At 34.4% G+C, this 23,288-nt stretch overlaps 1 protein-coding gene across 9 annotated transcripts in view; it reads left to right on the top strand.

Annotated features, from left to right (window-relative positions):
• Positions 1–20,088, top strand: part of GPBP1 (GC-rich promoter binding protein 1) — a 93,930-nt gene extending 73,842 nt beyond the window's left edge. For all 9 annotated transcript variants that reach the window (XM_070246818.1, XM_001495419.7, XM_023625646.2 and 6 more), the window contains 6 exons: positions 2,264–2,448; positions 3,059–3,199; positions 4,744–4,911; positions 5,389–5,576; positions 12,535–12,637; positions 19,102–20,088. In XM_070246818.1, the coding sequence (XP_070102919.1) occupies positions 2,264–2,448; positions 3,059–3,199; positions 4,744–4,911; positions 5,389–5,576; positions 12,535–12,637; positions 19,102–19,260 (944 nt within the window). In that variant the 3' untranslated portion in view covers positions 19,261–20,088. The remainder of the gene's footprint in view (positions 1–2,263; positions 2,449–3,058; positions 3,200–4,743; positions 4,912–5,388; positions 5,577–12,534; positions 12,638–19,101) is intronic.
• Positions 20,089–23,288: the final 3,200 nt, after the last annotated feature.

Raw genomic sequence — 23,288 nt, 5'->3', positions numbered from 1 at the left:
TGCGTGGGTCTCTCAGACGTGTTTTGTGTTGTGTGAATGTCCTCTGTTGGTTTATGAATGTCCTTTTTGTTCTATTTTAGGGGGAGAGTCTAAAGGAAGAGCTCATTCCACCATGATGCTGATCCCACTCCTCTGCCTTCTGGTTTTGATCAGTGATTGCTTATGTACAAAAAATATTCTTCCTTCTTGTACCTTTAGCCTTCCATGTAGGATCATTTTCTTTCTGCCTAAAATACCTTGTTCATGATTTACCTTAGCAAGGATTTATCCTTGGTGATTGATTTTTGTCTGAAAAGTTTCATTTTTGCCTTCTGCCATATCTAGCATTTCCAAGTCCCAGTCTGTAATCCAAGAGTCTACAGGGCAGATTAGCCACCCCTTCAGCTGAGTTCCTTTGTGCATCTTCTAAATTGATGTGTTTTCCTTTACTTCTTAATGTGGGTTGAGATTACTCCTTGCTGATGAACCTTTTCCTGTTCTTTGTTGTTGTATTTGTTTTTCTTCATTATAGTAATTTTAATATAAGCATCTAGAAGGGAAAGAAGATAAATTAATTTGTTTAGTTGGCCATATTGAATTGGAAGTCTTCATCAGTCATGTTTGAACATGTTTAATTGTGTACTGATAGAGTTGCCCCCTGCTTCAACACTTGGATTCCTCTAAAATGAGACCTTGTATATCTTACTGCCTTTTGCATTTCCCAGCTCAGTCATTCCTCAGATCCCTGAGTTTCATTTAACTTAAAGTACCAAGCCATTCAGATTTTCTCTTATATTTTAATTTCAAGAATTGCTAATTTTAAGAATCTCTTTTTTTACTATTTTATTCATGCTGTCATTATCAGTTTACCAAAGCTAATAATTGCAAAATTTAAGTTGTTTAATTTATCTCTGGTGTCCTTCATTGACCTCTTGTTTGAGATCTTTAGTCTTAATTTTAATTTGTTGACTTCATTTTGTAAGTTCTTCAGAAAAGGTATATATTGGTGATAAAATTTCTGTGTCCATGTGTGCCTGAAGATGTCTTCTGCAGCCTTCATATTTTGGACCTCTTTAGGCAGCCAAGAAGTTAGAATGTTTGCCATAGTAGATTAACGTGTGTTTAAATTCTGGAAGGATGAACCATGTCTCATTTTGTTTTAGGTCCTTGTTCTTTTATCCTTCAGCATTATAATGAAGCATCATACCAACTCTATATTTTTAAGTGTTTGAAGCCTCAGATGAACTTTGAGAGTCCCTCCATGTCTAGGAGTCCTTGTTTAGTTTATTTTTTGAGATGATCCAGTAGGAAGTTTGGTTTGTTTGAGGCAGGGGCACCTTCACAGACATCTACATGACTCACAGTACCATGTCTTATTTAATACATAAAGCTAATTTTAATTTAGACTTTCTGAGATTTTTCTTTTTGAATTGATTATTTTATTCCAAACTCTCCAACTATGAAACTGATGCTTTCAGAAATTTTCTTAGGGAAGGGGAGGACATACTTCATTGCAATAATTGTGAACATGTTCATGTGTAACACCTGTTTGATTACAGATACACTGATTAAACTCCAGGAGTTTGTCTTCATACTTTAGCCACTGCAGTAGTCTTGAGAAAAGCTTTCTATTAGCAACTTTATTTTCTCGTATTGTCTTCAGAAGCCAGGATTGAGTTGGTTGCCCTGTAATTTGCATAATGCCTTCAATGCAGTTAGATGGTCAGTAAATATTTGAATTGATATTGATATTGTGAAAATAGAATTCTTTTTCATTAGTCATAACTTAAGTAGAAATTTAGAAAAAGAGGTACTGTAGTTCCTTGCTTATTGGTAATAACTTTATAAGTGAAATAAAAAGAAGGAAAAGAAATTAGGGAAATTCTCCTTTCAAAACGGAGGAGAAGGAAATATAATGTACTTTATATTCCACGTCATAAGAGCTATTAGGACGAAATTTTCAGTTTTTAAAAACATTAATGAAAAATATTTTAAAGTGTGATTAATTTTGATTTGGTCATAGTTAATATTCTAGGCCACTGTTTAGTTGAATTCATCTGTATTACTTTACATTGCTCAGTTCTTTGCTATGATCTGTTTGATTATGTTTTAGTTTCATTTCTCAAGCAGGAAGTATAGTTCATACTTAGCTCGATTATTTTACCCAGGGAATGCCTATTTTTTAAATATAATCAAGTTTTGGAATATACTATTCTTTTAGTGGTTTAATTTTATGCCAAAATTTAAGCTGTGTGTAACTCTTGCTTGTGCTTTATTTGTGCAGAATATCCTCCGAATCCTAAATCTAGAGCTCCGAGGATGCTGGTCATTAAGAAAGGTAATACAAAAGACTTACAGCTATCTGGATTCCCAGTGGTAGGAAATCTTCAGTCACAGCCAGTTAAGAACGGGACTGGTCCAAGTGTTTATAAAGGCTTAGTCCCTAAACCTGCTGCTCCACCTACAAAAGTAAGTTATAAATTGTTAAAAATGCAAAGTTTTAAATTGATATCAATTGAGTCACTTTGAGAAAAGAATGTTAAAAATTTTATACCAAAGTTTGGGGTTTTTGGTGGCGTGTTGACTTCTAAGTGGAAGGAGTTTGTCCATTGTCATTAATTTTAATTGTCTTTTTAGTGGTGTGTCTGTTTGTCCTTGTATGTATTTTCTTGTTTTAGTGGTAGTAAGTGAAATCTATAAAATTTTTGTTTTCCTAGGTGCATCTATGATGTATTTGCTTAATGATAACATAATGCTGTTTCCTTTGTGTTCAGTTTTAGGTTTTTGAAACTCCTACTTGTGTTTTCTTGATATTAAGCAAAAGAAACCTAACTTTAGATTTATAAAACTTTGAAAATATAGCAGCATAGTCAGATGTTTTTATCTGAATACCAACCTTTGATTTTATTTGTGCAAAAAGACAGAAGAGAACCATGTAGGAATGATGAAAGTATAATATAAAAATAATTGTTTTTATGAGCCGCATGTAGTCATCTTTATTTTATAGTGTTCACTTTGTTTTTCACTCTTTGTATAATCTATTTTTGATATGCATTAGTATTTGTGTGTTTTTCTATAGCCTACACAATGGAAAAGCCAAACTAAAGAAAATAAAGTTGGGACTTCTTTCCCTCATGAGTCTACATATGGTGTTGGCAACTTTAATGCTTTTAAGTCAACTGCCAAGAATTTTAGTCCATCAACAACTTCTGTGAAAGAGGTATGACATTTAAAATTATTCACGAGGAATGCAGCACATTCTAATCATGATTATTAGTTAACAGTGAACAAAAGGCATAGATTCATTAAATTAATTCATTAAAATGAGATATTACAGTTCTTTCAGAAAACTCGAATCAGATACTTCCATGTGTTTGTTAACCATTTTTACACTTCAAATAGGAATGATTTTAAGATTTTTAATGAAAATTTCCAAATACCCTAAAATGTAGAGAAAATAATACAAACACCTGCATACCTGTCAACCAGAAAGAATAATCTTTAAGAAGTATGAAAATTGCCATTTTCTCATTTGTGATAGAATTATGTTATGCCATAAAATTGTACCTTGGCTAAAAATGAGGATTTGTATTATGTAGTCTTCTTTGGGGGATGATGGACATGTTATTAGTGTTAACACTTGGGGGTAGAGAAGAGGAAGAAGAGAGAAAGGTGTAGATACTGTTATTTTACTGACTCCAAGTATCTGACAGCTAAAGTATTTTTCACATTTGACCAGCTTTCTGAAACTTCCAGACCAGGGAGTTCCCTGATCAGTTCAGAGTCAAAAGATGCTTGTGACCACAGTCATGCATCACTTAAAGATGGGATGCTTTCAGAGAAATGTGTTGTTAGATGATTTGGTTGTCGTGTGAATGTCATAGAGCGTACTTACCTATATGGTATAGCCTACTACACACCCAGGCTCTGTGGGGCTAATCTTATGGGACCACTGTTGTATATACAGTCTGTCATTGAGTGAAATGTCATAATGCAGCATATGACTGTATATTGTTATAATTGAAATTGCTCTGGGTACTGTATTGAAACATTGTAGCCCCTCCATACACTAGTTCTCAATCATAGGATTTTAGAGCTATGGAGGAAGGACCAGCATTCTCAGCTGATTAATTGTGGCTTAGTTTCATTGTAGTCTGTGGACCTTATTACCAACAGTTAAGCATTATGGTTTATTTCCATGGCTTAAAAATCTTTGACACAGAGTTCTAACATCCTAGTTTCTGTTGTATTCCAATGTCGAAACAAAACACCCCAAACAAAAGGACTCTAGTACGTATGCCTTTCCCCCCTGCCTCCTGCCCTCCCACAAAAGTTTCCCATAGTGAAATCCTACCTGATAAACACTGTGTACACCTGTGTGTAAATAATTATAAAATAGGTCTCATTGGAACTGTTATTGGAACCTTAGAACTCTGTGGAACACAGTGTAAAACTCTGTTCTTCTTTGTATTATGGAAATGTTTAAACAATTTCAGGATTCATTTTATAAAATAGTATTTAAGCTTCTAATGTAGAATCACAGTTCTTAGTATTGTCAGACCATAATTGTTTCTAGGGTAAGAAAATTCTTCTGTTTACTCATTCAGTAAGATAGATAAAACATACAGGAATAGAGGAAAATAGACTTTAAAATCGTTTGTATCGTGAATAAAGATGAAATAGGAAGTTGTGGCAGTTTCGAACTTTATATTGACATTAGTTCTCTGTCTACATATTTATTAATATTTTTGAACTTTTTCTTAGTGTAATCGCTCAAATTCCTCTTCACCTGTTGATAAACTTAATCAGCAGCCCCGTCTAACCAAACTGACACGTATGCGCACTGATAAGAAGAGTGAATTTTTGAAGGCATTGAAAAGGGACAGAGTAGAAGAGGAACATGAAGATGAAAGCCATGCTGGCTCAGAGAAGGTAATTGAATGTGGAGTGTAACTCTTGGTTTGACATTAACATGTTATTGAACTATTGGGCAGATATCATTTAGGACCTTTGAATAAACTTTAATCAAATTTTCATCTCCCTGAAAGCAAGGCTAGCTAACTATTTGCGTAAATAATGACTTCCTTTCTAAAGGAATTTTTCTTTAGATTTTTCTCATTCTGTAGTTGCTCTGCAAAAATTTAAAGAAACTCGTGTTCATATTATGTATGTTTTCTTTTGTTTTCCCCATCTTGCCTACTTTCATTCTTTTGGTTTTGCCTTTGTTGAATAGATGTGAATACGGAGAGTCAGAAAGCTATGGGTATCCTTCATATCTTGAGAGAATGTCACTTAAATTTAATGATTATTAAGTATTACATTTATGTGGAAATCTAACCAGGATCTATTAAAGTTTTTAACAACTGTTTTCTCTAACTTATTCTTTTTTTTTAACTCCCTAAATATCAGGATGATGACTCATTTAATTTGCATAACAGCAATAGTACTCACCAAGAAAGGGATATAAATCGAAACTTTGATGAAAATGAAATTCCACAAGAGAATGGCAATGCCTCGGTAATTTCCCAACAGATCATTCGGTCTTCAACCTTCCCACAAACTGATGTTCTTTCAAGTTCACTTGAGGCAGAACACAGGTTAGTATTTATTTTTACAGTTTTTTCTCTGTGTTTTCTACGTCCAGGATTTTGATGTTATTATAGAGATGTTATGATTTATTTCTTATTGAAATATAATTTCAATTTGATTGAAATAATATTCAGTTTTATTGAAATATAATTTATATATCATGAATTTCACGTGTTTTTTACATGTGCAATTCAATGATTTTTTTGTATATTCAAAGTTGTGCAACTGTCCTCACAATCTAATTTTAGAACATTTCCATCAACCCAGAAAGAAACCCCATGCTCACTTGCAGTTACTCCTCATTTTTACGCTCTGTACTAGGCAGCCACCAATCTACTTTGTATATCTATAGAGTTGCCTTTTCTGGATATTTTACATAAGTGGAATCATACAATATTTGGTCTTTTATGTCTGGCTTCTTTCACTTAGCATACTGTTTTCAAGGTTCATCCATGTTGTAAGCATTTCTTGCTCCGTCATTCCTTTTTATTGCCAAATAGTACACTGAATGGTTTTACCACGTTTTGTTCATCAATTGATGGATACTACATTCTTTGTACTTTTTGAGTATTCTGGATAATGCTGCTACGAACATTCACATACAAGTTTTTGTATGGATATGTTTTGATTTCTTATGGGTAGATACCTAGGAGTGGAATTGCTGCGACATATACTTAACATTTTGACAAACTGCCAAACTGTTTTCTAAAATGACTACCATTTTACGTTCTCATCAGCAATTTATGCAGGTTCTAATTTCTTCATATTCTTGTCAACACTTGCTACCATCTGTCTTTTATTATAGTCATTGTAATGGATATGAAGTGGTATTTTTTTGTGGTTTTTAATATGCATTTCCCTAATGACTAAGTATTAGTGTCTTTTCGTGTACTTATTTGTTATTTGTATATCTTTGGAGAAATATCTGTTGAAATCTTTGCTCGTTTTTAAATTGCATTATTTAGTTTTAAGAGTTCTTTTATAAGAGCTATTTAGATTTAAGTCCGTTATATTTGCAGATTTTTTTTTTCCCCATTCGGTGAGTTCTTTTCAGTTTCTCAGTGGTGCCTTTTGAAACGCAGAAACTTAATTTTGATGAAGTTATTTTATCAACTTTTTCCTTTTATTGCTTGTCAACATTTTTTGTGTGTTGTGAGGTAGAGGTCCAAATTCATCCTTTTCCAGGTGGATATCCATTTGTCCCAATATGTAGTTTATTTTGTTGTAAACTTTCAAGAGCACTTTCTGCTTCCATCATATAGTCTTAATATATTGTCTGAGAATTGAAAAGTATTCAAGTCTAGATTGGACTTTTGTATTTATTTTTCTTTGATTTTATGGTTAAGAACAGACGTTTTTGCAGAAAAGACTTCCTGTGGTTTTGAAATAAACCACATGGTTTAGCATCAGTACATGAAAGATTTGTGGACTTCTCAGTTCCTTTTGTGTGTGTGTGTTTGAATTAAGCACACTTTTACTGAAACTTAAGTTATACAGAAATACACGGCAGCTGATTTAAGTCCAACCATGAAGGGAGAAATTGTGGCACCAAAACTTTTCCCTCCTCTGTCATACATACTAGGATTAGTTTAGATTACTAGTCAGTCTACAGTTTTCATTTTTCTATGCATATTTGCATATTTTTGCAGTCTTTCAACATTAGATAGAATTTTTAAATCTGTTAGTCTCAATTCCTTTCTAATAACTGAAATATTATAACTATTAATGCAATTAAAATTATTTTATGCACTTGTATTGTCGCATATTACTCTATAAGTGCTTTGTATAAACTGAATTTTTTTCCACTAAAATTTTTTACACCCTCTAGGACCAGGCTCAGTTCGGGCTGGTGCTCATTAATAGCCCAATTGATTGACTTGACTTTTTGTTTGATTTAATGCCAGTTCTCCTGGAAGTTCCTTTAATTCCAGGACACTGGGGAACTGGGTTATACCCACTGTGGAATAACTTTTTATAATTTCAACTTTTGTTTTCATTAAGAATCAAAGCTCCATGAGGACAGAAGTTTTGTCCATTTTGTTTACTGCTGTATTCTAGTGCCTGGAACGGTGCATGACACATCACTCACTTGTGCTTAAATTTGTTAAATGAGTGAATGATGTAGCAGTTCCTCCAGTATTTTTTTATCTGCTCTGTAAAACTGTACTTATTTTGAGGGAGTATTTCTTTTACCTCAAATTTCTAATATTCTAGTCTACGTTTCTCCTACCCATGAGATTTATAACCTTTATTAAAGATCCCTTTAAGTCCTTGTCTTTCTGGCCCAATTCATACATTATTCTTTATATCTATGATCATTTTTGTTCCCCCTTACCAAATCATATCCTGCTTGCTCTCTTAGATCTAGCTGTAATTATTGTATTTGAGAATCTAGGCATTTGTTTTGATTTTGTAATCCTCTTACACTAACTTGGACTATCTTTTGCCTAAAATAGTTTATTGGGCTGATGATAAATGTGAATGTCCATTTGATGAGAGTTAATTTAGCTGGATTAATATGAACCTAACTTAACTAGGTAATATCTATAAATTCACTTGTTTGGGCAAACAAACTACCTTTTTTTGTGCATTTAATATGAATGGATGAGTAACCACAGTTTTTATTCTCACTCACGTTGTGGATTTCCCCTGTACCTCGTAATATATTTTATGACTTGTGACCCTCAGATCTATAGGCCGAGTAATGACTGCAAAGTGATACCATGTAAAAAATAAAAGTAAATGTTAATTCATTTTTTAAAAGATAAGCATAAATAGAAATTCCAGTGTTTTTTCCCATCATTCTATTAGATCATCTTGTATCCCCCAGTTTGAAGCCACTCTTCTCTAGTCTGGATATAATTTGTGAAACGATTTCCCTATTGATGAAGATTTAGCTGTTCCCCTACCCCATTTCTTTCTCCCTCTCTCTCACTCTCTCTCCCTCCCTTCCTCCATCTCTTAAAATAATGCTGGTGTGAGCATCCTTGTATTCATATCCTTGAACATTGGTGTAAGTGTGCATAGAGTAGACTACTAGGAATGAAGTTGACTGGTCAAATGGCACACATATTTAAAATAATCACATGCTACACTGTTATCACCCAAAAATGTTCTGCTAATTTCCAATCTTACCAATAGTCGTTTAAGTATTTGTAGTCAGTTGGTAGAAAGGAAGAAAGCCTGTGCACAGAAAAGAAGTATACAAACAATCCAGATATTCTAATGATAATAGAAGATGAGTTCTCTTATAGGAAGATACAGCATAAGCAATAAAAGATTATTATTTACCTATAGAATCTGTTAAGGTTATAGTGAGAAAGTTGACACTTAATACGTTTTTGTTTTCCTATTTCTGTTCAGTATTTTGTAGTAAAAGAAAGTTGAACCACACTTATTAGAAAATACTCTTATAACCCCTAATACCCCTAATGAATATTTTAACTATTTGATTGTTATTTTTTAATCTGCATGCATATAGTTAGTGTAAGAAGCATTTTGGTGGTTTCTTTGATTTATGAAGACTCGTGGAAGAGAGACTTTAGTTCCGTACTTTGACAGAGTTTGGTTCTCTGGTGACTACTAACAGGAGAAAATAGAATGGGATTCAGGAACTAAGCCAAATAGAACTGGAAGAAAACATCCTAAATTAGCATGAACTCTGTGGGGGAAGGCATGCTGCATAAAGTGATACCAATGATGACTACTTGAACGAATATTTCATAATATACATCTTTGTTTTGTTTTGTAACTTATTTTAACCCAAGATGCTGTAGATTATTTTGTGTAAATATTGCATATGCTGTGAAAAGATCCTGAGTCAGTAAAAGGAGGAAATAAAGGTGCTGCTAATTTGGAACCATTTTAATTTAAATTTCTTATCTTGAATTTTCTTGACTCTTTAGTACAATGCATGTTTGTAAGTGCTCCAAAGACATACGTTAATGGAGTTTTTTGAGGTCACGAAGTAATGGCTTCTTTTAGATTTCAGGTTTTATTTCTCTCTGAAAATGGAGTGATACTTTCACATGGCTTCAGATTTTCTATAAACTATGTGATTCTGAAGTTATGTACATATTAAGTACTCATATTGGTTGAATTTAACAAATCTGGTATCAGTAATACAGTTCTCAAGGATGACGGTTCTTTTGTTCAAATATGCAAACTAAAAATCTGAAATGATCAGGCACATATATTATTCTTAGTTTTATTGTCAAATTTTAATATATCATTATAAGGTACTGAGGGTAGTTTCAACGTCAGAAGGATAGTTGTTACCTTAATATTTAGGCACCAAATGAATTAGTAGAAATGAATGCCAGAGAAATTCAAGAGTGTTTAGGGGTAAGAGAGCATTATGGCTTGAGTACCAGTCAGAAAGTTTTAATTGGGACATAAATTAAATCTTAAAGGGTGAGACACTGATATGCAAGGGTACCGGGTAGTCATTTTGGAAGAAGTTGGAGTGTGAAGGGATGTTTAAAGTTGAATACATACCTAGTTTGTTTAGGGGTGGTGAATGGAATATCTTGATAGGAGTGTAGAGTCCTTAATGAAATTAGAGATGACGCTGAAAAGACAGGGCCTTAGAGATCTCTTCATACTTACTCAACGCTTCAGATGAAGAAATGGGGAGGTGAAGAAATTGACCTGTGTCATATATGTGGTTTGTGATGGAGTAGGAATTATGACCCAGGTCTTCTAGTTCTAATCCTATGGTTTTTCTAATGTAAGGAATTTGAATTTGTGCTTATGGTGTTAAAGTTAAGCAGTTTGCTCTTTAGGAAGTGGGAAACCATTGAAAATACTTAGCAGAGAGTGGTAATTGTAGAAGTGGTATCAGGATGATTTGGTAATCATTTGAAAGAGAATGGGAGGAAATGCTAATGAAAAAGCTAAGCGCAGATCACTGTTACAATATATTGCTAATTGTAGGGAAAAGAGAAATACGCAGAGTATTTGTGGGGGTCTTTTGTTGGGTGGTTTTTGGGGTTTTCTTCTTTTTTTTTTTTTGAGGAAGGTTGGCCCTGAGCTAACATCTGTTGCCAGTCTTCCTTCGTTTTTTTCCTCCCCCAAACCCTAATACGTTGTTGTGTATCCTACTTATAAGTCATTCTAGTTCTTCCATGTGGGATGCTGCCACAGCATGGCTTGATGAGCAGTGTGTAGGTCTACCCACAGGATCCAAACTGGGAAACCCTAGGCCGCCGAAGTGGAGCACACAAACTTAACCACTCGGCCATGGGGCTGGCCCCAGAGTATTTGTTTTGAAAGTATTCCAGAAACAATTAACTTTTATAACCTCTGGAGAGAAGGAAAAGAGGAGAATGGACAGTTAGGAATATTTGTGTTTTATAACATTTGAAATAATTTGTTCCATCTGCATTATTGTTTAGTTAAGATTCAGTTTTTAAAAGTGAAACAGGTGTAATTAAGGATCTAGCAAAAGCAGTTAGATTGTTTCACCAATCTAGATCTATAGACTCTGGACTATGTGGCATTGGAAATAGAAGTGCCATTCCACAGGGAGGCTGTCTAGGTTAAAGAGTGAAGACAGTGCATTGGAAAAGAAAAATTAAATGATTGAAGGGAATGAGAAAGAGAGTAATTAGCAATGACTGTGACATTTTAGTCTAGAGACAGCAGAATTTGGTGTAACATATACTAACTTGGGAGGTGGAAAACCAGAATTCTGTTTCCTTCTTTGCCATCAAGTAGTCAAGTTATTTACCTTTGATTCTTCATCTGTAAAATATGATTAGAGTGTTAAATTTTATTCACAGTCTCTGAGCACTGATATTCTATGAGATTGTTTGAAAAAGGTATAAAAGTCTACAGAGGAGCAATTTGTGACAGGCTCAAATTGAAAATAGGTGTAAATGATTAAGTGTAAATAGGAATAGGGGCTGGCCCTGTGGCCGAGTGGTTAAGTTCGTGCGCTCCGCTGCAAGCAGCCCAGTGTGTTGTTGGTTCGAATCCTGAGTGCGGACATGGCACTGCTCATCAAACCACGCTGAGGCAGCGTCCCACATGCCACAACTAGAAGGACCCACAACCAAGAATATACAACTATGTACTGGGGGGCTTTGGGGAGAAAAAGGAAAAAAATAAAATCTTTAAAAAAAAAAGTGTAAATAGGAATAATAGTTACTTAAGGGATGTAATTTTTTTTTTTTTAAAGTACAGTCAGACTAGTACAAGATATGTGGCCATATAAGAAGCAGAAACTGAAGTTATTGAGTCAAATGCAACAACTATAGCTACAGTGTTCACGTTTGCCCACCTAGAGAAAAGTGGTTGGATCGGATCCCTGTTAATCTTTTTAAGCTCTATTTTTCTAAGATGGAGGTTTGTTCTTTAAAAATTGGAAGGAAAAAGAGAATAACCGTATTAGTCATTTTACTTGCTTAGTTCCTGGTTGAGAACTTTTTGAAAAGTCGTCTTTTTGTTGTAGAACATATGTGTCTTTCAAATTGAATTGTGTGTTGAGGATGATGACAGGCATGCCAGTAAGAAGTGTTATCAATAGATAAATAAATTATAAAATGCAAGATAGGGTAAGATAGCCCAACCTTTTCTTTGCAAAGTAAAGACCTAATAAGTAGCTAAGACTATGATAGATTGTGGTGGCATTAAAGAAAATGGGGAGGAGTATTGCTTGTACTTTTAGTACAACAATTTAGCAAATTTTCTTCAGTTTCTAGCCTAGAGAACCTCTGACACCAGAGGTAAAGCAACTAAGTAGTTCATTCTGATCTTATTATCTAAGACAGTTTATTAAGCTTAATCTTACCTGTTTTTTCATTTTCAGAAAGATATTCAAAGCATAAACTCAGAAATCCTTTTTTATGTATTTTGGAGGACTTTGTGTAATGGATTATGTTTTCTTGCACACAGTAAAAATGGAATTATCCCACTTGGATGAAGCTCTAAATTAAATTTTTTAATTTACTCCCTTCTTTTCAGATTGTTAAAGGAAATGGGCTGGCAAGAAGACAGCGAAAATGATGAAACATGTGCTCCCTTAACTGAGGATGAAATGAGAGAATTCCAAGTTATTAGTGAACAGGTAAGAAGACCTGAATCATACAAGTTTACTTTATATTGCCCTTCCTCAATCAGAACAGCATGGTATAACTAAGCATTGTCAGGGAGGGGTTTACACAGTTTATAGAAATTTATTAGATATCACACTATAGGTCAGAATTGCCTTTGTTTTAAACAGGTCTGCAGTGATGACTTCTTTAAATGTATGGGTGTTTAGTGCTTAGGAATTAGTGTGAACAATATGTCTGTGATTTGTCATTTTCCAGGCTTTTTTTTTTTTTTTTTAAATAGCTTGGTTATAAGAAATAGAAAGCGTCATTAGATCCCCAAATACCTTCATCTTTTTATCCTTTTCCTTGCACAAGAATACGTCATATTCCAAAACATCTTGTTTTATGCCTCCCTAGTTTCCTTTTTGAAAGAGTATTAGGAAATGTTTGATAGAATGTCAGGAAGTTGAGATATTTTTCCAAATCCATTATAATTTTTTTAAATAGTTCTGGTCATGCAGAAGTGATTTTCTACTTGGAGATGTTATAATTGATATTGTAATCTTAAAAACACCTCTTAAATGTTTTGAATGAAATCTTTGAGGAAATTAGGTTGACTTCATAATAAAATGGACTTGATCATCCTAATTTTAAATTCTTTAAGGGTGGATTTAATATATTGATTTTTTTCCACAGCAGTTTAAAAATCTGTCACAAAATAAGAAAATTTACCATCTTAACCGTTTTTAAGTGTGCGGTTCCGTGACGCTAAGTACGTTCAGATTGTTGTGCAGCCATTAGCACTGTCCACCTCCAGAGCTCTTTTCATTTTGTAAAATTGAAACTGTGTGCCCATTAAACCATAACTCTTCATTCTCCACTCCCCCGCATCCTTTGAAATCGCCGGTCTGCTTTCTGTCTCTCTGAATTTGACTCTAGGTACCTCATAGAGGTTATATCATGCTGTATTTGTCCCTGTATTTGTCCTTTTGACTGGCTTATTTAACTTAGCGTAATGTCCTCAGGACTCATCTATGTAGCATGTATCAGAATTTCTTTCCTTTTCAAGGCTGAGCAATATTCTATTTAATGTATATACCACATTTTGTTTACCTGTTCATCCGTTGATAAGACACTTGGGTTGCTTCCACTTTTAGCTGTTGTGAATAATGCTTCTCTGAACATGGGTGTACAAATATCTTGAGTCCTTATTTTCAATTCTTTTGGATGTATACCTGGAAGTGGACTTACTGGATCATATGGTCACCTATTTTTAACTTTTTGAGGAACAGCCGTACTGTTTTTCTGTACTAGCTACACTATTTTACATTCTCACCAATGGTGCTTGAGAGTTCAAAATTTTTTTTTATAATATCCATTGCAATGAGTGTGAGCTGGGATCTCATAGTGGTTTTGATTTGCATTTTCCTCTTAATAGTGATGTCGAGCATCTTTTCATGTGCTTATTGGCCATTTGTATATCTTCTTTGGAGAAATGTCTATTCAAGTCCTTTGCCTATTTTTCAATTGGATTATTTGAGTTCTGGTACTACTTTATATATTCTGGATATGAACCTCTTATCACATGTGTGATGTGCAAATATTTTCTCCTATTCTGTAGTTTTCCTTTTCACTCTGTTGATTGTGTCCTTTGATGCATAGAGGTTTTAAATTTTGGTATAGTCCAATTTATCTATTTTTTTGCCTCTGCTGTTGTCATCATAACCAAGAAATCATTGCCAAATCTAATGTCATGAAGCTTTCCCCCTGTTTTTTCCTAAGTGTTTTCTAGTTTTAGTTCTTACATTTAGGTCTTTGATCCATTTTGAGTTAATTTTTGTACATGGTGTAAGGCAAGGGTCCAACTTCATTCTTTTGCATGTGGATATCCCTTTCTCCCAATACTGTTTGTTGAAAGACTATCTTTTCTCCATTGAGTGGTATTGGCACCCTTGTCAAAAATCTTTGGATTATATTTCCAAGGGTTTATTTTTAGGCTTTCTGCTCTATTGGTCTTTATGTCTACTTTTTTGTTTTTTGTTTTTGCTGAGGAAGATTAGCCATGAGCTAACATCTGTGCCACTCTTCCTCTATTTTATATATGGGTTGCTGCCACAGCATGGCTGATGAGTGGTATAGGTCCATGCCTGGGATCCGAGCCCATGAACCTGGGCCACCAAAGTGCAGCGTGCCAAACTTAACCACTAGGCCGCAGGTCCAGCCCCCCTTTTTGTCTGTTTTTATGCCAGTACCACACTGTTTTTATTACTGCATTTCTGTAGGAAATTTAGAAATCAGGAAATATGAAACCTCCAACTTTGTTCTTCTTTTTAAAGATTGTTTTGGCTGTCTGGAATCCTTGAGATTCCATATGAATTTTAGGATGGGTTTTTCTATTTCTGCAAAAAATACCTTTGGGATTTTGATGATAGAGATTGCATTGAATCTATAGATTGCTTTGGGTAGTATTTGCATCTTAACAGTATTGAGTCGCCTAATCCATGATTATGGGATGTCTTTGCACTTAATGGTGTTTTGTTTCACCATCGTTTTTTAGTTTTCAGTTTAGAAGTCTTTTGCCTCCTGGGTTAAGTTTATTCCTTACACTTATTCCTTAGTATTTCATTCTTTTTAATGCTGTTATAAATAGAAGTGTTTAAATTATTCAGAAGTTTCTAGCAAGCCATGTTATTTTTCACAAATGGTTCTGAAGCTGATGACAGATAATAGTTTTGAAGGATTTTTATCATGTTTATTGTATAATTTACATGCAAAAAATTCACTTAAAGCACACAGTTGGATGAATTTTGAAAAATATGTACAGTTGTATAATCATCATCCCCACAAGCTGCTCATTGTCTCCCTTTGCATTCAGTCCTTTCACTCCCAGCTCCAGCCCGTGACAGACACTGATTTGTTCTCTGTCCCTATAGTTTTGCCTTTCTAGAATGTTTTCATAATTAAATCACACACTGTATAGTCGTAGATCTGACTGCTTTCATGCTTTTGAAACTCACCCTTGTTTGGTGAGTAGTAGTCCAGTGTATGGATTTACCAGTTTGTGTATCTATTTGAAGGATTTGATTTGAATCAGAAGAAAGGCATCAAGAGAAATCCATCAGGTACCATTACCATAAGGTAGTAGTTCTAAGGAAAGCATAATATTGTCTAAGATAATTGGGTTTAAAACCTTGTGGTGACTGGGGCAGGTAGATAAAACCCTACTGATAATAAAAAAACTGATATAAGAATTTTGTGCATATTATGGGTTGGAGAGCAATGGCATGTAAATACAATGTCCATATTTTTCTGAACTAATGATAAAGACATGGATATATGTTAATGATGACATGTCATTTGACATTTAGATGCTTGAAAAATCATTAGAGCCCGATGATGTTTATAAAAGGATTTATATGACAGAGGAGAATCTGAGTCCAAACTCCTCTCTTCAATTCAGCAGACATTTATTGAGTGTTCATTATGCCCAGGATATTACAGAGTTTGCAGAGATGAACTCCTTCATGGGGCTAACAGTTCAATGAAGGTAGTTAGATTCCCATATAAAGCAGAATGTGATAGCAGTTTTTAAAATGTTTAAGGTGAGACAGGAGAGAGAAAGTGTCATGGCAAATTTATCAGATGTTTTTTGGGTGTCTCCTACATGCCAGCCCCTGTTCTATAAAGCTGGGAAAAACACAAAAATGTTTCCCACATAGAACTTAGATTCTTGTGATTAATCTAGAGATTAATTCCAGTTGCGGTGATCTGGAAAAGCATAATTGAGGAATTAAATTTAAATTGGCCTTTGACAGGTAAGATGAGGAAATGACATTCCTGGTGAAAGGAGAGAACAGAAGCAAAACGTAAGGGTATAGGATATGCTGGGGTTTACAGTGGCTGGAGCATGGGGTACATAGTTTTTAATGAAAGATTATGATAACAGTAGTAGGTAGACTCGGTCCTTTGCCCTGGAGAATGCTAGTTTATGCATGTTATCCAGCTGTAGTAATTATTAATAGCAAGTGCTTGCTTTCATTCTCAAAAGTGTGGTAGTTTGAATAAATTACATGGCCTCCCTCATTTGAACTAACATTATGTGAGCCCTTAATACCCTTTAGGTATTGTGCTAAGTGCATTTTTGTAGCATTTGTATGAAGTAGGTAATAGTATTACTCCTGCTGTATAGATGATGAACCTAAGGCTCTTAGAGATTACGTAATTTTTTGTAGGTCATACAGTTTATCAGTAGTGGAGCTGGAAGTTAAGCCCAAGTCTGGCTGACTTCATAGCCTGTGCCTTTAACTATGATAGAAAGTTGGAAAAATATATTGTGGTGATATTATGAAGATCTTTGTATGTCCTATCAGGAGTATAAGTTATGCTCTGTGATAGGAAACCTTTGGAGGTTTTTTTTTAAGGGGTGTGAAACGATCATTATTTGTCCATGAGGAAGTACTGGTATGGTGTAAAGTGTACTTTGGAAGACGAGAGAAAGGGTGACTAGTTTGGAATGTATTTTAATAATTAGGGGCTGGTTAAATGAGGGCCCAAAGTAGAGAAATGACAGTGAAAAATGAGTCTTGAGAAGACTAACAGTTCTGAAATAGAATCAGCGGGATTTTGAAAGTTCAACCTGTGGGACTGATAATTATATTATTGTTATAAAGAGGAATACAGACGGAGGAGCTGGTTTTTAGGAGGATTTTTTTTTAAACATAGTAAGTTAGATGTTCTTGGAGATGGTGCAAGCATTTAGAGAAATCAGAGATAAAGATTTAGATTTGGTTTTTATCAAAATTCTCCACAGCAGATTTCAAGCTATGGAAAGATTAGGTGGCATTGGATGATAAGTCATGTGAAGCAAGGACAGAACTTTGGGGGATAGGAAAAGTGTACCTTTAAAAAGAGGGGCAGGAAGGGGCTGGCCCCGTGACCGAGTGGTTAAGTTTGTGGACTCTGCTTCAGTGGCCTGGGGTTTCACTGCTTCGGATCCTGGGTGCGGACATGGCACTGCTTATCAGGCCATGTTGAGGCGGTGTCCCACATGCCACAATTAGAAAGACCAACAACTAAAAAAATATATACGACTATATTCTGGGGGGATTTCAGGAGAAAGAGCAGGAAAAAATAAAAAATAAAGATTAGCAACAGTTGTTAACTCAGGTGCCAATCTTTAAAAAAACAAAAAAAGAGGGTTGGGGGTATTTGTAAGCATCACAGTGGCTGAGAACACCAGAGGCGGATACATGGTTTTTCTCAGTAAAGAGGTAAGAGCTCATTTGTTCAAAGTGAAGGGAGGTAGCTTAAATTTTAGAATTTAGGTAGAAAAGAAAATCTGCTGTGGAAAATAGGGAATTTAAATAGGGATGGAAAAAGGAAAATTGAAACCTAAGACCCTAGACTTGTTATTTCTGGTTTGTCAAGGTCTATAACAAACAAAAGTAGCTATGATGTAAGTAGCTCTTTGGATTTGGATTTTATCTTAATCCTAATCCTCATAATTAAAAAAAGCCTCTAGAATATGAAACCGATAGTTCCAAATATTAAATTATTATATAGCTGATTTGGTCTTATATAAGATTATATTTAGAGATTTTGATGAAAATTACCAGAGTCTCAAACATTTTTCATAAAAGAAGTTCAAAAGGCCAGAGTTAATAGAGTTTATGTATGTTATCATTATTAATTTAACTTAATTTTGTATCTTAAAATTGTTCCTAATTTGGTCCATCCAACTCCCCCCCCCCCCCCCATGTGATCTTTGGACCCAATTCTTGTTTGTTACCATACTAACCCTTTAGTTCTGATTTCTCGTTTTCGAAACTAGAAGACTGTTCATTTTCCATTATCTTAATCTCGGTGGTTAAGCAAAGAGCTCTATTTGATTTTGTTACTTAGTGTACCTTACTTGAATACTACTTACTTACTGGAATAGTTTATATTCTACTTATTCTTACTACTCACAAAATATGAGTATAGCAGATTCTGGGGTGTGTTAATAGCCCAGTTAGAGCAGAGTAATAAAAATAACAGCTGTAGCTTAATGGTTGCTGATTATATTCTGGGCAGCATCAGGGTATTTTTACAATTTTCACTTAAGGAAGTGAAAATTTGTAAAGATACCTTAATAAGTGACGATGGAGTTAGGATTTACACCTACCCTGTCTGGATCCAATATCTGTGCTCTTTCCACTATTCTAATACTACATACTATATATTTTTTTTTCATAGTGGTTTGGTGGTTGGTAAATGTGGTTCTCCCAAAGGTAGTGATTTGTTCCTAGGAAGCACTTTGTTAGATAAGTTGGGTCAGTTAGTTATATCTACCTAATTTTTCAGAAAGGATACGATAATCTAGAATTTTCAGGGTAGGATACAATTTTATTAACTTTATTGTATTTGTGGCTACATTTAATTATGATAGCCTTTTAATTTGTAAGTAACTTTTGGAGAATAGTTTGTTTATTTAATTTATTTATTTTTGACATTTTAGTTACAGAAGAATGGTCTGAGGAAAAATGGTATTTTGAAAAATGGCCTGATCTGTGACTTCAAGTTTGGACCCTGGAAAAACAGCACTTTCAAACCCACTATTGAGAATGATGACACAGAGACAAGTAGCAGTGACACATCGGATGACGACGATGTGTGAAGGATTTCCTAACAGCTTTAGAAATTTTAGTGTGATACATCTCTCATACAGTTTGGGGTGAATTGTAAAAATGAAGAACTATAATTTATGTAGTAAAATACCCCATTAGAAGATGATTTTTTTGGGGGACTTCAATATGAAGAAAACCAAGAATGTTGTGTTGGGCTGTGTTGAACATTATTTCTTTGTAAATGAATGTTGTAGAAATGAGGACTTTGGTTGATCCAACATTGACTTTCTTCATCACTGCAGCATTTCTCTGACTAGCAATGTGACGATGTAACAAATGAGATTTTCTCATTTAATAATAAAAAATTGTGTAATGTTTTGCAAAGCTTCTGTCTTAAAATGTCCAGGTCTTAAGAAAAAAGGCAGCTTACACTGTTTGCTTGCAGAGTCATATCTTTTTCGTACAATGGAAATCCTCAAGTCCACTTTGTGCGCCCCCCCAGCCCTGCTCTTGCCCCCACTCCCCCTCCCCCCCAAAAGGACAATGTAGCATGTTGGCTAAAACTGGAGCAAAGTGCACTAAAACATTAATTTCCTGAACGCAACTGTATACTAGTCACCTTTTAAAACATAAATTGCTCTTTAGCCATTTGTAGTTCAGTAAATGTTACAGGAAAGACTTTCCACACTTTCTTCCAAATTTTAAGAGATGATTTTCAAGAGCTTTATTTGGGTATGTTGTCAGACCAGGATTTTCAGAGTTGATGGAAAAAGAGTCTTGTGGGAAAACTTATTTTGATAAATTATTACACATGCAGAAAAACTGATCACACTGACTGGATCTGTCCACAACATGGAAAATAAACTGGATTTTCAGAATATTGTCGTTCTCTGTAGTGTTCAAGGTATTGGTCTCTAAACACAATGTGCTTTATTCACTGATTAAAACCAAGTTATACTTTATTAAAGATGCTGATTACTTTCTGAGTTTAGAAAAAGAAAGCTATGGAAAATAACCTTTTTATTATCAACTGCTTAACAAGTTTATTAAATGAATGAATGTTAAAACAACCACTTTATTTTTTATTTGCACATTAATTTTAGAATTATTTCTGTTTTACTGCTGATTGGAAGAGTAATTTGGCTCTATACATTTGTATTTTGATTTTTCTGGTTTTGTTGACCTGCGTTTGCTTTTACTTCCACCATCCCACTCCCATGTTTAAATACGTTGTAATTGTAAATAGTATGATCTCCAGAGCAAAAATGTTTTACATTTTATGTCAGATTGAGCTAATCCTCAGAGTTTCCTTTTTTTAAAAATTGTTAAGAAGGCTGCAGTATTTTTGTTGTTTCCACCTCAATATCTTGCCAGATTCCCAGCTTTCACCAGAAGCTAGATTTTTTTTGTTCATGTTGAGACTGGTGGCATTGGAGAAATTAAAACAAAAATAACACAGTTTCATCCCCACAAAATTTATGGGGATGAGTTAGAGTGGTAACAAGTTATTAAGTGTATCTTAATTTTTTTAAGTAGACTTTTATTGTATGTCACAAGTCAGTCCAATCGCTTAATGTTAAATGTAGCATTAGCCAGAAAGAACCTAAAGTATGTTTTGACAAAGCTCTGTCTGTATCACATATTGAATGTTTTTGGACTCTTAGATTGCACTATTTGGTTAATAGATTAATGAAATCTATCAGATGCAAATTGTATTTGCTAATCCAAGCTAGAAGGGACCTGAGAAATGTAGTTTACATTTAAAGTCTACCTTATTGTGTGTTCTAAATAGCTTTCAGAAAAAATTCTGTAATTTTTTATTTTTCTGGCACCGTAATTCTTTGGCCTGAATTCCCATTTATCAGCAGTTAAGTAATGTTTATTGTGCATCCATGCATTGTGGTATGGAATGTGTTTAGTAGTTTACCTTTTATAAACTTGGTGAGGTACAGTGTTATCGTTACTCTATGTATTAAATGATAGTATTAACAAGTTTGGTTATTGAGGGGGTGGAGCCATGCAAATATTTGATAGAACTGTTAAAGCTTAGCATAATTTTAACTTGCTGTCTAAATAATGGGTAGCTGGTAAAGAGTTTGGTTTATATTGTTTGAAAGGGAGCCCACAACTACAGAAACTAGTTAAATTGTACATCCAGTGTGCAGTTGCTGAACTGAGAAATAGTCCATGGAAGTCTGGAAAAAAAAGTACTTTTGGCTGCTTCAAAGTCAGTTTCTCTGCAGCAGATTCTTTTTACAAACCACTTCATTGAAGTATAATTGACAAACTACATATTTAAAGTATATAATTTGATAAGCTTTGACTTGTGAAACCATCATTGCAGTCAAGGTAGTGAACATAGCTGTCATCTCCAAAAGTCTTTTGGTGTTGCCTCCTGTGTACTCCTTCCCCCTTACTACTACGCCTCTCCCCCCAGCATTTTTTTTCTTTTTGGTATAAAATGCAATTAATGAGCAAAATTCTTATGGTAATGGGTTTAAAATAGCATTTCAAACCTTGTATCATTTGTTTTTTATTAAGATAAGGATTAGGATAATTTTTATTTCCATAAATATATTTCCATTAAAGTTGAAATAGATACAGAAGTGTTAACCTAAAAAAGTCATTGATTTGATAACAGATTTATATTAACAATTAAAATTCAGTATGTTAAAGGGCCTGGTATCAAAACAAATATGTTTAGTTGCTTTCGCTAGTGTTTATGTGTACTGTTGTTAGAATGTGGTTATATAAACATTTTAAACTTATTTAGGAATATGTCATAAATGACTTGTTTTTCACCAAAAAAACCCCCATAATTTAACCTGACATGAGAGTCTATTTGGATGCTCCATAATCTCTTACAAACTTTTTATAAAAGATGTTTTATTAAAAAGTGCTTTTATTAGAATCTAGATACTTGGATTAGAAAGGCACGCACTTGTGAAATTTTTCTGTAAAGCGAGATTTTTATTTTGGCTTACACGATAAATTTAAGAATATACTAGTAGAACTTTTAAAAGGATGCCACTAATTGAGAGCTGGATATTTTGACTTTCTTTTGCACGGTTTTGTTTCTGGAGGTGGTTATGGTTATTTGGCTGTTGGGGAGGGGTGAGCAGGACATTTCAAGCAATGGCAAAATCCCTAAAAGCCTCGAAGTGCTGCAGAGAAGCATCAGGGATTGTGTTTTGCTACTTAATGTTACTATTTCCTTGCCTTAGGGTGAATGCTAGAACTTAACAAAAGTGATGGAGCTCCAAAGAGAGCTGTGGTGGTTTTAATAGACAATTATAGGCACTTTCGGACACATGGACCTGAGAAGTTTATAGTTAAGGGGTTGGGAATGCATAATTCAGTAATTACCTACTTTAAAAGGTTTTGTAATTGTGAATTTTTCTTGTTTGCTTATGAGACATAACTTGTGCAATTAGTGACCTGCTGGCATTTAATTTTTCCTCTAAATTCACTGCACCTACCCTTATGTAGTATTTGTTTTGTAGAAACCTAATCTGGCACAATGATTGAAGCTTATAATGTGTCAAATCGTTAGGTCTGTTGGAAGGTCACTGCTGTGGCGTGGTCAATGCAGCAGTGTCCCAACTCTTGGTATATGTAAGAGCTGTAGTGGTTCCCAAACTTGTCTCCACATTGGCGTCACTGGAGAGCTTCAAAATGGTGATTCTAATATATTGACATGCAGTATGGTGGAAATAGTCACACCTGTATTTGAAACCTGGCTTTTCCCCTTCTGAGCTGTGACCTTAATCCAGATACTTAACCTCCCCAGACATTAATATCTATTCCATAGAGTTAATTGTGAGGATAAAAAGAATCATGAAGAGCATCTGGTGTAAATCCTGGGCAAGTAGTAGGTGTTCCATAAATTAGCTGTTATTTCACCACTGTTAACACCATGTTATTCAACAGGAACTCCAGTAGAGTGTAGTACATATTCTTTAAATTACATATTAAAGAGGTAGATATTATTCTAAATGGTTATATATGGTGTGAAACATCTGGTTGAGTTCTTGCAGAGAATTAAAACTGCTGTTTCATCTCTGTTTCATTTATTTGG

This window comes from Equus caballus, chromosome 21, assembly GCF_041296265.1.
Source record: "Equus caballus isolate H_3958 breed thoroughbred chromosome 21, TB-T2T, whole genome shotgun sequence".
NCBI classification, from domain to species: domain Eukaryota; kingdom Metazoa; phylum Chordata; class Mammalia; order Perissodactyla; family Equidae; genus Equus; species Equus caballus.
Note: the sequence above shows the minus strand (reverse complement) of the source record. Positions and strands in the feature narration are given on the sequence as shown.